Raw genomic sequence first — 14,026 nt, forward strand, 5'->3', positions numbered from 1 at the left:
CTCAGCCTGATTCCCTGTAACTTCGCTTCTCTCAGTGAGGGAACCGCCAGAAGGCCCTCGGCACTGGACCTCAGTGTCTGGGCAGAACAATGGGGGTGGAGACGCTCCTTCAGGTATACTGGGCCAAGGCCATTTAGGGCTTTAAAGGTCAGCACCAACACTTTGAATTGTGCCCGGAAACGTACTGGGAGCCAATGTAGGTCTTTCAGGGCCAGTGTTAAGTGGTCTCGGCAGCCGCTCTTAGTCACCAGTCTAGCTGCTGCATTCTGGATTAGTTGTAGTTTCCGGGTCACCATCAAAGGTAGCCCCACATAGAGCGCATTGCAGTAGTCCAAGCGAGAGATAACTAGAGCATGCACCACTCTGGCGAGAGAGTCCGCGGGCAGATAGGGTCTCAGCCTGTGTACCAGATGGAGCTGGTAAACAGCTGCCCTGGACACAGAATTGACCTGCGCCTCCATGGACAGCTGTGAGTCCAGAATGACTCCCAGGCTGCGCCCCTGGTCCCTCATTCAGGACCGTTAAGTTCACATGGCTTTATTTGTTGTAGAGATAGTTCAAACTGTACCTGGATTTGGGCTCTTTTTATGGGCATAGATCATTGCCATCATTGTGCAAAGGGATATGTCCTGCTTGTTTTTAAGAGTTTCGAGGTCGAGAAGAGCCTCCTGAATGTGCCCTAAGGAATCAAATTCAAGAAGGTTAAGTTGCATTTTCTGGTGCCATGGAATACGTGCTTCATCAAGCAGAGGAAAACAGGAAGCTGCCTTGTACCAAAAGCCAGACCACTGGTCCACCTAGCTGACATGCCAGTCATCCTCCAGGATTTCTGACAGATAGCACTCCCAGCTCTGCTAGGAGATGCCTGGGGACTGAACCTCAGACCTTCTGCAAGCAAAGCAGATGCTCCTCCTTATAAATAATAATTTCCTTATTTGTACCCTGCCCATTTGACTGGGTTGCCCCAGCCACTCTGGGTGGCTTCCAACAGATATAAAAACACAATAAAACATTACACATTGAAAGGCTTCCCTATACAGGGCTTCCGTTCCCCCTAGTCTACACTTCTCAGTTATTAAGTACTCTAATATTCTTGCAGTGTGGTGGAGGGTGCTTACCTGACCTCCCAACAGTGGAGGTGCTGCTGTTTACTGGCAGGGAGGCACAGGCAAGGAATGCTCTAAAAGTGTGTTTGCATAGTATCAACCCACTTGTCTTCCCATTCAGTGGCGGCGACTCCTCTGCTAGGAGGTCCCCACTGCCCACTACAGAGTTATCGATATAGCTAAAGCATCTCTCTGCATATCTTTACATCGGGTGGTATCCAGCATACTCTGTCGTGCTCTGAGTAAACCTGCCAAAATCAGAGGGGTTTAACATTTTGAAAGATATTCAGTCAAAAGCCTTACCTTCCATCAGCCTGCCGTAAATGCGGTAAAAAACGAAGATTGGGTCATTGCCAAACAACTTGAGGCCTTCGCTGGCAAGTGTCTGAATATGACGAAAGTAGCCTTCTTGGCAATAGTAATTAATGAGCGTCTGCAAGGAAATGATGGATACAATCACACAGGTGTAAATACTAATAAAACTGAAACCACTGAGTTAGGAGAGCTACTTCCAGCGCCATACGGTTGAGATGAAATGAGAAGTTAGTGTGATTTGCAAGATTACTCTAGGAGCTTTATTTATTTTGCTAAATGGTGGGATAAAAATAAATATGCAACTCTCTCTTTCTGCAGTTGTTGCCATTGTGCCGCCTCCAGTCGTGACTTTGTATAGTCCTGCAGAACTCTTCTAAGAGTGGGCCAAATCCTGTTCCTGAGAAGTTTCAAGTGTGTGCCTAAAATTGCAGAGTGTCAATGTGGTAAGTTGGTACAGTGGTACCTCGGGTTACATACGCTTCAGGTTACATATGCTTCAGGTTACAGACTCCGCTAACCCAGAAATAGTACCTCGGGTTAAGAACTTTGCTTCAGAATGAGAACAGAAATCGTGCAGTGGCAGCGCAGTGGCAGCAGGAGGCCCCATTAGCTAAAGTGGTGCTTCAGGTTAAGAACAGTTTCAGGTTAAGAAAAGCCATGACAAACCTAGACTGCATCTTAAAAAGCAGAGACATCACCTTGCCAACAAAGGTCCATATAGTTAAAGCTATGGTTTTCCCAGTAGTAATGTATGGAAGTGAGAGCTGGACTATAAAGAAGGCTGATCACCGGAGAATTGATGCTTTTGAATTATGGTGCTGGAGGAGATTCTTGAGTCCCATAGACTGCAAGAAGATCAAACTTATCCATTCTTAAGGAAATCAGCCCAGAGTGCTCACTGGAAGGACAGATCCTGAAGCTGAGGCTCCAATACTTTGGCCATCTCATGAGAAGAGAAGACTCCCTGGAAAAGACCCTGATGTTGGGAAAGATGGAGGGCACAAGGAGAAGGGGGCGACAGAGGACGAGATGGTTGGACAGTGTTCTCGAAGCTACCAGCATGAGTTTGACCAAACTGCGGGAGGCAGTGGAAGACAGGAGTGCCTGGCGTGCTCTGGTCCATGGGGTCACGAAGAGTCGGACACGACTAAACAACAACAACATTCTGTGGCGATGGGTGTTTCGCTTCATTTTGTCTTACTTCCAAAGGGAGAGAAAAAGAAAGGTAGGGGGGAGAAGATGGAAAGGTTCGCTGCCTCCCCCGCCCCCATCTCTTGCTTGCTTTGTTACGCGAGAGCTGGGAGCTTTCCAAAAAGTCGGGGGGAGAAAAGGAGGAGCGCAGAAGCCGCCGAGAGGGGCGCGTTTCCCGAGAGGAGAGGGGCGCGGGCGCGGGAGGAAAGAACGGGAAATTTCGCTCGCGGGTCGGAGGGGAGGGACGAGCCGAAGCGCCTCTGACAAACCTGCAGCAAGGAAGGATCCATGGCTGCCGGAAGCAGCGGCCCTGGTTGCTAACGCGACTGCAGCAGCGTCCAGGGGAGGCGCCTGAGGAAGGGAAGGCTGGGCCTTGCCGGGCGGGTCCTCCTCGCCCTACTAATTCGTTGCCGCAAGGGGAAAAAAAAGAACCCAAACCATCCCTCCCCTAGCCTTCGCTCCGGGGGCATCTTGAAAAGCGCGATGCTTTTACTACGGCGCGAGCTCCCGTGGACGGGACGGCGCATCTTCCGAGCTGGACGCAGCGCTGGATGCGCAGGCTCGGGCTGGGGAGGAAGAGGGCTCCCATGGGTTACCTTGGGGGGGGGGAGGAGTGGGTCTGGGGGTGGGGAGGTGCTTCGATTGACACACACACAAACACGCCTCGCATAGAATTACAGAGTTGGAAGGGACCCCGAGAGGCCATCTGGTCCGACCCACTGCAATGCAGGAATCTGTGCCCAACATAGGACTCGAACCCACCACCCTGAAATGAAGATGCTCCACCGACCGAGCGTGAAGCTGTTCAAGCGTTCCGGGTTTTTGGAAAGGGGCAAAAAGGGGTCTGGGGAGGCCAGCTTCTCACCGAGGACACGTCAAAACAGTGGCCTTTCACTTTGTCTTGTATATCTGGTTCTACAAATGCAGGAAACCACTCTCGAAAGCTGCCAAACTTGTGGTCCATGGAGGGTGGGGTGGAAGCTGCTTCCTCACGCCCATGATCTACCTATGGGTTGTTTTTAAGGCAATAATAATAATAATAATAAAATTTTATTTATATCCCGCCCTCCCCAGCCGAAGCTGGGCTAAGAGCGGCTAACAACAGTAAAATAATACAGCATTCTAAAATCAACTCATTATAAAATCAGTTCAAATCAAATTAATGGCAACCATTGGGCTAGAGTTCTGTGAGGATTACCAAAGGCAAGCAAAACAAGAGAAAATGAAGGTCCTTTTCATTTGCTGGTTGTTGCTGTTGTTGTTTAAATAGCATCAGATCCTCTTTACAAACAAAACGAAGACAGAATACCAAATCCTGGGGTAGCAGAATCAATACTTTTGTGATAGTACTCATCCATATAGTACCGTCCCCTCTCTTTTTCTGTGTGCTGCTGCCCATGATACTTTGATCAGGACATGAGTAACTGGCAGCTCTTTTAGAGGGAAGGAGCGGGGGGTATCCGTCCAGGTTGGGCTGTCTTAGCGCACGTCTCAGGCGCCAGTTTTGCAGACCCGCACGCTGGGCTCTGAGCCCGCATGCAGGAATTTCTCCTCCATTCCAACGGGAGCCGGAAATGCGGTGTTACGCGTTCCTCCTCCTCCTCCTTCTCCTCCCTGTGAATCGGAAGGGAAGCTCTTGAGCGCCGCCGGCGATGGGAAGGTTCGCGCGTCAACATCTTGTGTTGGCACTTGATTGGCTGGAGGTTTGCTTTTATGGAGAGGAGCGGACGCCGGAGTGAGCTTCTATTGGCTTACGCCGGAGACGGCAAAGGGGTCGTCAGAAGTCCCAACGTTTTGCTGCAACGAAAAGCGGGCTCTCGCGCCCTCAAGTAGCAACTCTCCAGCAGCTTCAGCCAGGAATGTTCAACCCCCTCTCCTCCAACAATAGTTATACAGTTATATACTTAGCAGAAGGAGACCGTCTTATATCACCCATCAACCTTATTGTGAATAACGAAGAGTCTTGTAACGCCTTAAAAAACGTGCTCTCTCGTCTTTTTTCCTGCAGAAAACCAGCGCGCTACTGTTCTGATGTTATCAGTTGTCTGATTATATTGTGAATAATTGAGCTTTGCATGGAAACACCATGTATATCACGACCATTTGACTCTAGTAGCTTAACTTTCCCGTCCTCTATGGTCATGTATGTAGATAAATGTACTGTATATGTCATAGCTGTCAACGTTTCCCTTTTTTTAAGGGAAATTCCCTTATTCCGAATAGGATTCCTCGCAAGAAAAGGGAAAAGTTGACAGCTATGGTATATGTGTGTGTGTTGCATATGTTTGCACACACAAATCACACACATAACCTGGGACGAATCTAGTATGAAATGAATGAAGCTTAAACTTCAGGAGGCCCCTAATCCCAGAGGGGCTCCAGAAGTGATTTTAGTCCACGTTGCTTAACAATTTTGGGTCTAGTAGACTCAATTTGAGCCGTATGACACAAACATGATGATGATGATGATGATTAATATATTTCAACAATCTGAACATTTGAGAGTCAGTAGCACAGATGTTGTAAAGGTGTAGGGATCTGTCATGGAACAACCCCATGGAGGAAGAGAACAGTGGTTACCCAGACCTTGTTGCTAGTGGCGAAGGGGCCCTCAAGACACTGCAAGCTTCAGGGATCCCAAAACGTAGGTCTGCCAACTGCAGATCACCTTATAAATCTGAAGAGATTGTCACAATAAGTTAGTGCGTCTTTGACGTACCAAAAGGCTCACCTTGGTTGTCTTTTTGTTGTTGTTTTTATTGGCACAGGCTGTGGCTGGAATCCTAACCCCATGGATTTCAACAGGAATTTCTTCTGAGTAGACATGGTTAGGATCGCTCTGGAAGCTCAGCTTCTCTGGAGATTATATTAATATTTAAAACCTGTTTGCACACTTCAGGCAGGCACTCGGTGCTGACCATTGCACATAATGCACGCAGTAGAAAGCCAAGTGAATGGATCACCCCTCAGCTCTCAAGCCAAGCACAAATATGGAGAGGGAAAGGCAACACCCACACAATCCTTACACTGCTCTGAAAAAGGGAGAGAATGTTAATAGAACACTGAAAAAACAAGGGTGTTACAAGCATATCAACATAATGTTTCTTTGCTAAGTGGCTAGCTACAGCAGTACTTGCCTCTGGTAGCTCAGTTGATTGGGGCGTGGTGCTGATGACACCAAGGTTGCAGGTTCAATCTCCATAAGGAACAACTGCATATTCCTGCATTGCAGGGGGTTGGATCCTCAAGGTTCCTTTGAACGCTCTGATTCTACGATTCTGTATTCCAACCATGGTTATGGGCGAGTTTAGGAGGTGCATTTGACAACAGCATATGGACAATACAACCAGTCTATTACAATATTCTATAATATAATATATTAAGTAAATCCCATGAAATCAAACATCCATACTGGATGTTTATTGTGCTCAGCATAGGCATTCTCTGTTCATGCACTTTATACATGGTACCTGCATGAACAAAACATCATTTCAGTTGTTATTCTGGGCAGTAATGGCTTGTATAGATTGCTCTAGCCCAGGGGTCAGCAAACTTTTTCAGCAGGGGGCCAGTCCACTGTCCCTCAGACCTTGTGGGGGGCCAGTATATTTTTTTTTGGGGGGGGGACACAAATTCCTATGCCCCATAAATAACCCAGAGATGCATTTTAAATAAAAGCACACATTCTAGTCATAATAATAATGATAATAATAATAATAATAATAATAATAATAATAATAATAATAATTTATTATTTGTACCCCGCCCATCTGACTGGGTTTCCCCAGCCACTCTGGGCGGCTTCCATAGAAACCAAAAATACAGTAAAATATCACAGATTAAAAACTTCCCTGAACAGGGCTGCCTTAAGATGTCTTCTAAATGTCAGGTAGTTATTTATCGCCTTGACATCTGATGGGAGGGCGTTCCACAGGGCGGGCGCCACTACTGAGAAGGCCCTCTGCCTGGTTCCCTGTAGCTTTGCTTCTCGCAATGAGGGAACCGCCAGAAGGCCCTCGGCGCTGGACCTCAGCGTCCGAGCAGAACGATGGGGGTGGAGACGCTGATTCCCGGATCATCTGTGGGCCGGATTTAGAAGGCGATTGGGCCGGATCCGGCCCCTGGGCCTTAGTTTGCCTACCCATGCTATAGCCATTCCCTTTCCTACACCCTCAGTCGCCTCTCCAGGAATCAACTATTGCTTTAGCGCTTCCCTTTCCAAATAGCATTGCCTTTATGCATATTTCCCCCCTCTCTCTCTTGCTGCCCCCCCCAACTGCAGCAGGGGGCAGTCATGATTATGAGTGCTGAAAGGATGTGGGGGGAGGATCGAATCCTTCTACATAATGGCCCCAATGAAAATATCTCTCCATCTCATACCTCGTCCTGAGACACATCTGGCACTAGAGTCAACAAACTGCTCCACTGACTTGCATGCAGACACGGTGTGCTTTAAACAACTAAAACAACATTTTAAACAAGATGAGTATGATCCTGCTCCGAGTACAAGCATGGCCAATTTGTCTTTTTTCTGCTTCCTTTTACGCCTCACAGCCGCAGTCCATCCAAATAAGCAAGATATAAGAAGTTACAAGTTCCAGTTTTACATCAATATTAATACATCTTTTCGTAAGAAAAATAAAGGTAGAATCTTGGATTTCACACCATTTGTTCTGGGAAGTGCTTGCAGGGGGGGGGGGTGGAATCTAAACCATGAGGTAGGAACCTTTATCTGCTGAGGAATGCATTCTGGCAACATCGTGGCTATTGGTCTTTTGCTGTTTCAGATCTTTTAACAATTTTTAAACCGCTTGATGGTTGCCTGTTGTTTATGATTATTTTAATTGTTGTTTTGTGATTGTGTTCTATACTGTATTTTATGCATTTTGTATGATTTGCTGATATTGAGATGCTCACATAACAGGTGGCGTGCACGCGTTTGAAAAAATTAGAAACGAAAGGGTGGAATGCATGTACTTATTTGTCTAAGTGTACAAATTATTATCATTATTACTTGTTGATCATCAGATGGTGCTGAAAAACAGCCTTCTCCATCAAACAGTGATTGGCTGTCAGTAGTGCAAACAGCGCTGACCACCTGATTAGCTGACCACTGTGGGTGAGAATCTTGATCCTGCACTGTGAAAATTGAATACAAAATCTCTGGTACTGGATGCAGGAGCCATAATCCTGGCACTCAGCCCAAAAATGTCTCCCATGGGCAATTTTCTCAGAATGAACTCTTGTTCATATCAATGGAACTTTGTTCCACACAAGTGTGCTTGAAATCACTACTTAGTTATGTTCCTATTTACACCAGTGTCCGGGATTGGCTTGTTGAGGAAAAGTGGTGGGTGACACCTGCCCAAGAGTCCCCCAGGGAGGGTTGCCATATGTCCTCTTTTTCCAGGACACGTCCTCTTTTCCAGGTTTGGTTGCCATATGTTCCTTTTCCCCTTGACATGTCCTCTTTTTCAGAATTAAAATTTTTGTCTGGGCGGATTTCTAAAATTTGGCAAAATGTCTGGCTTTTTGGTTTGTTTTTGTTTACAGTAACTGAAGAATTTTTTTCTAGTGTATTAGACTCAGATCTGAGGCACTTGGCTAAGCTAGTCTGCAGCAGAGAATCACAACAGAGCAACATCTTAAACTAACTACATACTGTATAAATCCATTCTCTTGTGGCCGAACTAAAAGGACACTGGCTCAGCTACAAGATCCTGGAGAAGGAGTCTGGGAGGGCAAGAGTTAACATCCCCCTGCCCTTAAGGAAAGTCCATATTTACATGTTAACATAGCTGTCAATGTTTCCCTTTTTTTAAGGAAAATTCCCTTATTCCGAATAGGATTCCTCGCAAGAAAAGGGAAAAGTTGACAGCTATGCATGTTAAACAGTTTAATAAATTGTTCCGTGCACACTTACGTTCACAAAGATGTGAACATGAGCCAAAATACTTTCACGTGGCAAGTGAGGGAGCAATATGTATTACTATTATTTTGTTGTTGAAAGTTAAGAACATTGCTGCTAGCAAAATATCACAGTTTCCATAGCCTGCACATAGTAGGGGTATTTAAAACGAGAGTTGTCAAAGCAATCCGTAGTTAGCAGTCGGCAAATGTGTCCTCTTTTTTGCTCTTCAAAATATGCCAACCCTAACACAGAAGATGATTTAGACCCTGGATTGTGGTGGTGGGACACTGGGGAGCAGTCTGGGGAAGGGACGATCTGGGAGGTGCTAGAAGCAGGAGGTTTGAGCAATGGGGGGGGGCGGGGCGGGCAGAAGAAAGAGACTCTTCCAGGACAGGGCTGGAGGCTGAGAGTCACAGTGTCAGTGCAGACTCAGAGAGAGAGAGAAGTCAGAGGTTGCCAATGCTACCCAGTACCAGGACAGTCCCAGTTCTGCTGGCCCTCCCCCCCGACCCCCTGCTCGAGGAGAGTCCTGCACATTGCTGAGCAATGGGCCAGACAAGTCTAGAAGAGGAACTCGCTCCCTTGATACAGCTTTTGTCTGCTTGCGGGGTGGGGATCTTGAGTGAGAGGTTAGAGAGAAAAGGCAAGACCAGTGGTCAGTTTCAGCTACATCTCCGACTAGAGCTAAAGGACCTCTGCTGTGTTGTTACTTTCTGTGAACAAAAGCTAATTGCCTTTCATGTCTCAGGTTCTTTCCTGCCCCGTGGATGACTTGTGCTCGCCTGACAGCTCCTTGACAATCAGAAGTTGCAATTCATTTTGTCCTAGATACGAAAAGTAGCCAAGGAAATTACAATAAAAAATTAATCTTTATTATTTTGCACATTAGTAATGATGTATAGCATTATTTAGGATATTAGTAGCATTTCCTGCATGCAGTTCACCAATACAGTATAAGTTGATTGTTTATTAAAAGAAATAATCTATATTTAACATATCCCATGTAAGAAACATAAAATGTCCTGATGTGTTTGGTTATATAATTCTGCTATTTATTTTTTTCTGTGAAAAAATACTGTGGACCCAAGATATATTTGTAACAGTTCTATTAAAGCATGAGTCAAATGAACAAACACAGTCCGCGTAAAAACAGGAAAAGAACATGGTTCTGTGAAAGAAAAAGGCTACATTTTCTGATGCAGGCACTGCTAGAGATTTAAAATAAAAACATTGCATCCTCTTCCAAGTGCAAAGAATTGCTGGAAGCAAGCGAACTGTGAATCTTTCCTTCACAAATAATTTAATTATTGCACCTTGAAAATGTTTGCAAATACAATTTTAAAAAGCAGAAAGCTACAATTACCCGTCTCTTCTTCGTTTCTTATTTTCTGAAGTTCTTCCGTGAGAAAGTGCTATGGACAGAATGTAACCCAAAAGGCTGCAACGTCAACCTCAAGATAAAATTCATTTCTCATTTTTATGTACATAATGCTCAAAAATAAAACAAACATGATTTTTTTTTTTACAATATTTATATTTGCTTATAAAATTCTAACCACATTATTTTCAACAGGATTAGCAGTTTGCAACATGTCTGTACAGTCTGGCTATACATCAGATTGGTTTTCACTTCAAATTTAAAAATGTCAAACAGAAAGAAAGAACCTCTCAAGTGGCTGCAAATATTGCTTAATGATATGAGGGGATGAGGTCTTGTTGAACACTTTTTTCCACTTTACCTCTGATGTATGGCTTCCCATATTTAAGATTCTGGACACTTGAAGGAAGAGCAGCATAGGCAATATAAACATGCACTGATAGGATCCAAACTATCTATAATGGTACAGAATACATTGTTTTTACCTGTTGAAAGCTTGCACACTAAACCTATTGTGGTACATATTTGATGCAATAAATGTGCTCAGGTCATTATTCATTTGCTCAAACATGCACCACAGGTAAAATTACTATTTACACAACAGAGGGCTCTTCATTGAACACGTACGTTGGCAACCTGGCTGAGAGCTGACGATGGCTAAACAATACTGCAGGATGAAGCGGAACAAATTCATAAAGGGGTTTTTGGTCAGTTCAGTTGTTTCTTTTCTTTTTTTAAGGGCACATTGCCTTGAATACACCATACAGGGAAAAATAATTGACACAGACATAAAAACAGCGACTCCCGACTCCAGCTCTAGCTGAGATTTAATTGCCGGTGCAAAAATAATCCGTCTTGTTTTGCTCTGGTGAGTTTGAGGGGACTTTAGAGGCATTTAAACACTTGCCCGAATGTAACACAACATGAAACACGTTTGTTAAAGCACCTCAGAACGGAGTATTCCCTCGCAGTTTTAACAAGAGTTGTTAAAAACTCGTTGCTCTTGGTGGACGTAATGTTTTCCCCCCATGCATGATCTATAAGAAGTGCAGCATGCCCCCATGCAAATCATTTTGGTGTGCATATAAGAGAGTCATATAATAGAACGCCTGGTCCTCATACCGACAAAGTAGTACTTACCCCCTTTCCCCAGCATAAACCCCATTTACAAAAATAGTCACAATGTGTGAATAAAAAGAAAGAAAGGAAGGAAGGAAGGAAGAAAGGAAAGGAATCCACCAACACAGATTTCATAAAAAGATGACAAATGTGGCAGTTGAAATGGATATACTTACTGACTGTACTAAGTGTTCTATGTTTTAACACACACACACAAATTAGTGTTCCCCCCCTCCCAACCCCTTTTACTGGTCCCTACAGTCTGATTAGCCATTTTTTCCTCTCCTCTTCAGCAGTGTCAGCTGGTAATGAAAACAGGAACCTCCTGTCATGCTTCCCATAGTTTATATATAGTCACATTTTGACGACGAGGGGTTTCTGTCTTGTTATAGGCACTGACCTTAAAGAATACAGTATATTTGTAAAAACTGTCTGTTTGGCATATACCGCCTAGAGGAGTCCTGTTGACACAACTACATTACTCACACAGGCTGTAAACAATTTGTCACCCAATCAGTTTTGTGTTTTTGTTTAAACTGGCGCTTTACTTTTTCTTCTGTACATCTTTACCTTCTTTTTCGTGTTTTTCTTCAATGGGCTTGGTTACGCGGTCGTAGGATGGTGGACAAAGAGCGGTGGACATGGTCAGGTCTGTTTTTTCTGTGTAAGAGTTTTCATTGATCTTATCAATGAGAATTTCATCCTTGAGACGTTGGCCCGCTCCTCCTTCTAATTTATTTTTATTATATACAAAGGAAGCTTGGTGTATTGTCTGTCTTAGGCGGTAACGCCTGTAAGCCCGCTGAATGATGACAGCGGACAACTCCTCTTGTTTACGTTTCAATGTAGTTGTGATGGGCTCGTAGGAGGCCTTGGAAGGGTTGGATTGCATAAAGCGGTCCTCCATCTGTATGCGGAGAGCATCCATCTCTCCACTCTCCCCGAGGACGCGCTTCGTAAAAGCAAACAAGATGTCAAGGCAGTGAATTCTGTCACCACTTACCATGGGTAGATCCATCGCAATAAGCTGAACCTTGTTGGGTTTTGGTAAATGAAGAGGAGGTTCCAGAGCAGCTGCAAACTCCGAGAGTTTTTCAAATTCCATAAACTGGGTTGCATCTGGGTCAAACTTTTCCCAGACTTCATAGAACATCTCAAAGTCATCCTCGCTCAAAGGCTCAGCACTTTCTTCGGTCGCCACACCAAAGTTCTCCAGAATGACAGCGATGTACATGTTTACTACAACTAAAAATGATATGATGATATAGCTGACAAAGAAGAAGATCCCAACAGAAGGATTGCCACAATCTCCTTTGACTGAGCTTCCAGGGTGGTCTTTTTTAGGGTCACAGTCTGGCGGCCCACTGTTGAGAATGGGAGCTAGCAACCCATCCCAGCCAGCAGAGGTGGTGATCATGAAGAGGCAGATCATGCTGTTGCCAAAAGTTTCAAAGTTGAACATGTCATCAATGCCCACTTCTCTCTTCACGTAGGCAAAGTTGGACATTCCAAATATAGCATAGATGAACATGACCAGGAAAAGGAGAAGACCAATGTTGAACAAGGCAGGGAGAGACATCATCAAGGCAAAAAGCAGAGTGCGGATCCCTTTAGCACCCTTGATGAGACGCAGGATTCGACCTATCCTGGCAAGTCGGATCACTCGGAACAAGGTGGGCGACACAAAGTATTTTTCAATAATCTCTGCTAGGAACATACCTGTTAAAAATACAATTAAGCAATAGTCTTAGGGCTAATTGTTTATCAGTGCCAATGTCCTGCCTTGACTTACCTGTGAACTTTAAGGAGCTTTCAGTGACAAAGTCTGCAATCCTATGCACAACGACTCAGAAGTAAATCTCATTGAACAAAGCAACCCTTATTTCTGAGTAAACATGCATAGGAATGGGCTGTAAACTGCCGAGTTTCTGACTTTATGGCAGTGTGCAGTAACAACTCAAGAATGCTAGAAGTCAACTTTTATATTTTATCTAACACATAGAAAATTATGTCATATAAGCCTTTCTAGATTCATTCATCTTAACCTATTGTTATTTGAAATCTAAATCAAGCAGCACATCTGGGAGTAACCAATTTAAATATAACACATTAGGCAATAGGTGGCTTATGCAGATGTCAGAAATGGAACAAAGGCACTTTGGATACTAGAAGACAGTGATAACCAACAAAAACATACCTTATCAAGATAATAAACAATGCCGAGGCTCCTGCCCTATGGAACAGACAAGCCTGCTGGGCTGACATTAAAGGAGGATGGTGGCTGTTTCCATCCAACTTAGCAACTTCTTGGTTCCCCCCGACAGCTGAGCTGGATGAGTTTGTGCATCTCCACTAGATCTGGCCCTAACTAGCAGGCCGAATGAGTTGGCCACCTCAGCAGCAGATGCTGCAAAATGAGGAGTGGCAATAGGTATTGGTGGACAAAGCTACCATATGCGTGTCAGGCAGCCAGTGGCAGAGCAACATGCTGCAGTCCCCAGAGTGGAGAACAGGCAGGGGCATGGCTGGCGCGCGTCCCTGGAGGGCACATGCCCGGCACGCATCCTGGGTGTGTGTGTGTGTGTGGCCGCGATGGCACCCTTTCCCCAAATGGTACCCGGTGCACTCACCCTGCCCCCCTCAGTACACCAGTGCAGGCAGCCTGTTCTCCACCCTCATAGGCTAGGCTATTGCCTTCAGGTGTAGTGCAAAACATTGCCCCATCTCCAGTGTTGACATAAGAATCAGCTGTTACTCTAGTGAACTTCTTTACATAGTGGGGTGGTGGTAGCGGTTGCTATTTTCACCTTTGCTTCAAGCAACAGAAGGTCTTGGGCCAGTCCCGGTTCCCACATATAGAGGCAAATGGGGCATTCATCAAAAACATTTTCCTTTTCATCATTTCTTTAAAGGTAAAGGGACCCCTGACCATTAGGTCCAGTCGTGACTGACTCTGGGGTTGTGGCACTCATCTCACTTTATTGGCCAAGGGAGCCGACGTGCAGC

At 45.0% G+C, this 14,026-nt stretch overlaps 2 protein-coding genes across 7 annotated transcripts in view; both read right to left on the bottom strand.

Moving 5' to 3' along the window:
• TTC21B (tetratricopeptide repeat domain 21B) overlaps positions 1–3,132 on the bottom strand; it is a 30,494-nt gene extending 27,362 nt beyond the window's left edge. For 2 of the 3 annotated variants that reach the window (XM_081023384.1, XM_081023383.1), the window contains exons 1-3: positions 2,882–3,132; positions 1,410–1,539; positions 569–679 (exon numbers count right to left, since the gene is read on the bottom strand). In XM_081023384.1, the coding sequence (XP_080879510.1) occupies positions 569–679; positions 1,410–1,539; positions 2,882–2,902 (262 nt within the window). In that variant the 5' untranslated portion in view covers positions 2,903–3,132. The remainder of the gene's footprint in view (positions 1–568; positions 680–1,409; positions 1,540–2,881) is intronic. The other variant, XM_081023382.1, reaches the window with a different exon arrangement.
• Positions 3,133–9,553: 6,421 nt separating this feature from the next.
• The window catches only part of LOC308486362 (sodium channel protein type 1 subunit alpha), a 107,392-nt gene continuing 102,919 nt past the window's right edge, over positions 9,554–14,026 (bottom strand). For all 4 annotated transcript variants that reach the window (XM_081023164.1, XM_081023162.1, XM_081023163.1 and 1 more), the window contains exon 27: positions 9,554–12,739. In XM_081023164.1, coding sequence (XP_080879290.1) covers positions 11,565–12,739 — 1,175 coding nt within the window. In that variant the 3' untranslated portion in view covers positions 9,554–11,564. The remainder of the gene's footprint in view (positions 12,740–14,026) is intronic.

This window comes from Podarcis pityusensis, assembly GCF_964106645.2.
Source record: "Podarcis pityusensis genome assembly, chromosome: 1".
Lineage (NCBI taxonomy): Eukaryota > Metazoa > Chordata > Lepidosauria > Squamata > Lacertidae > Podarcis > Podarcis pityusensis.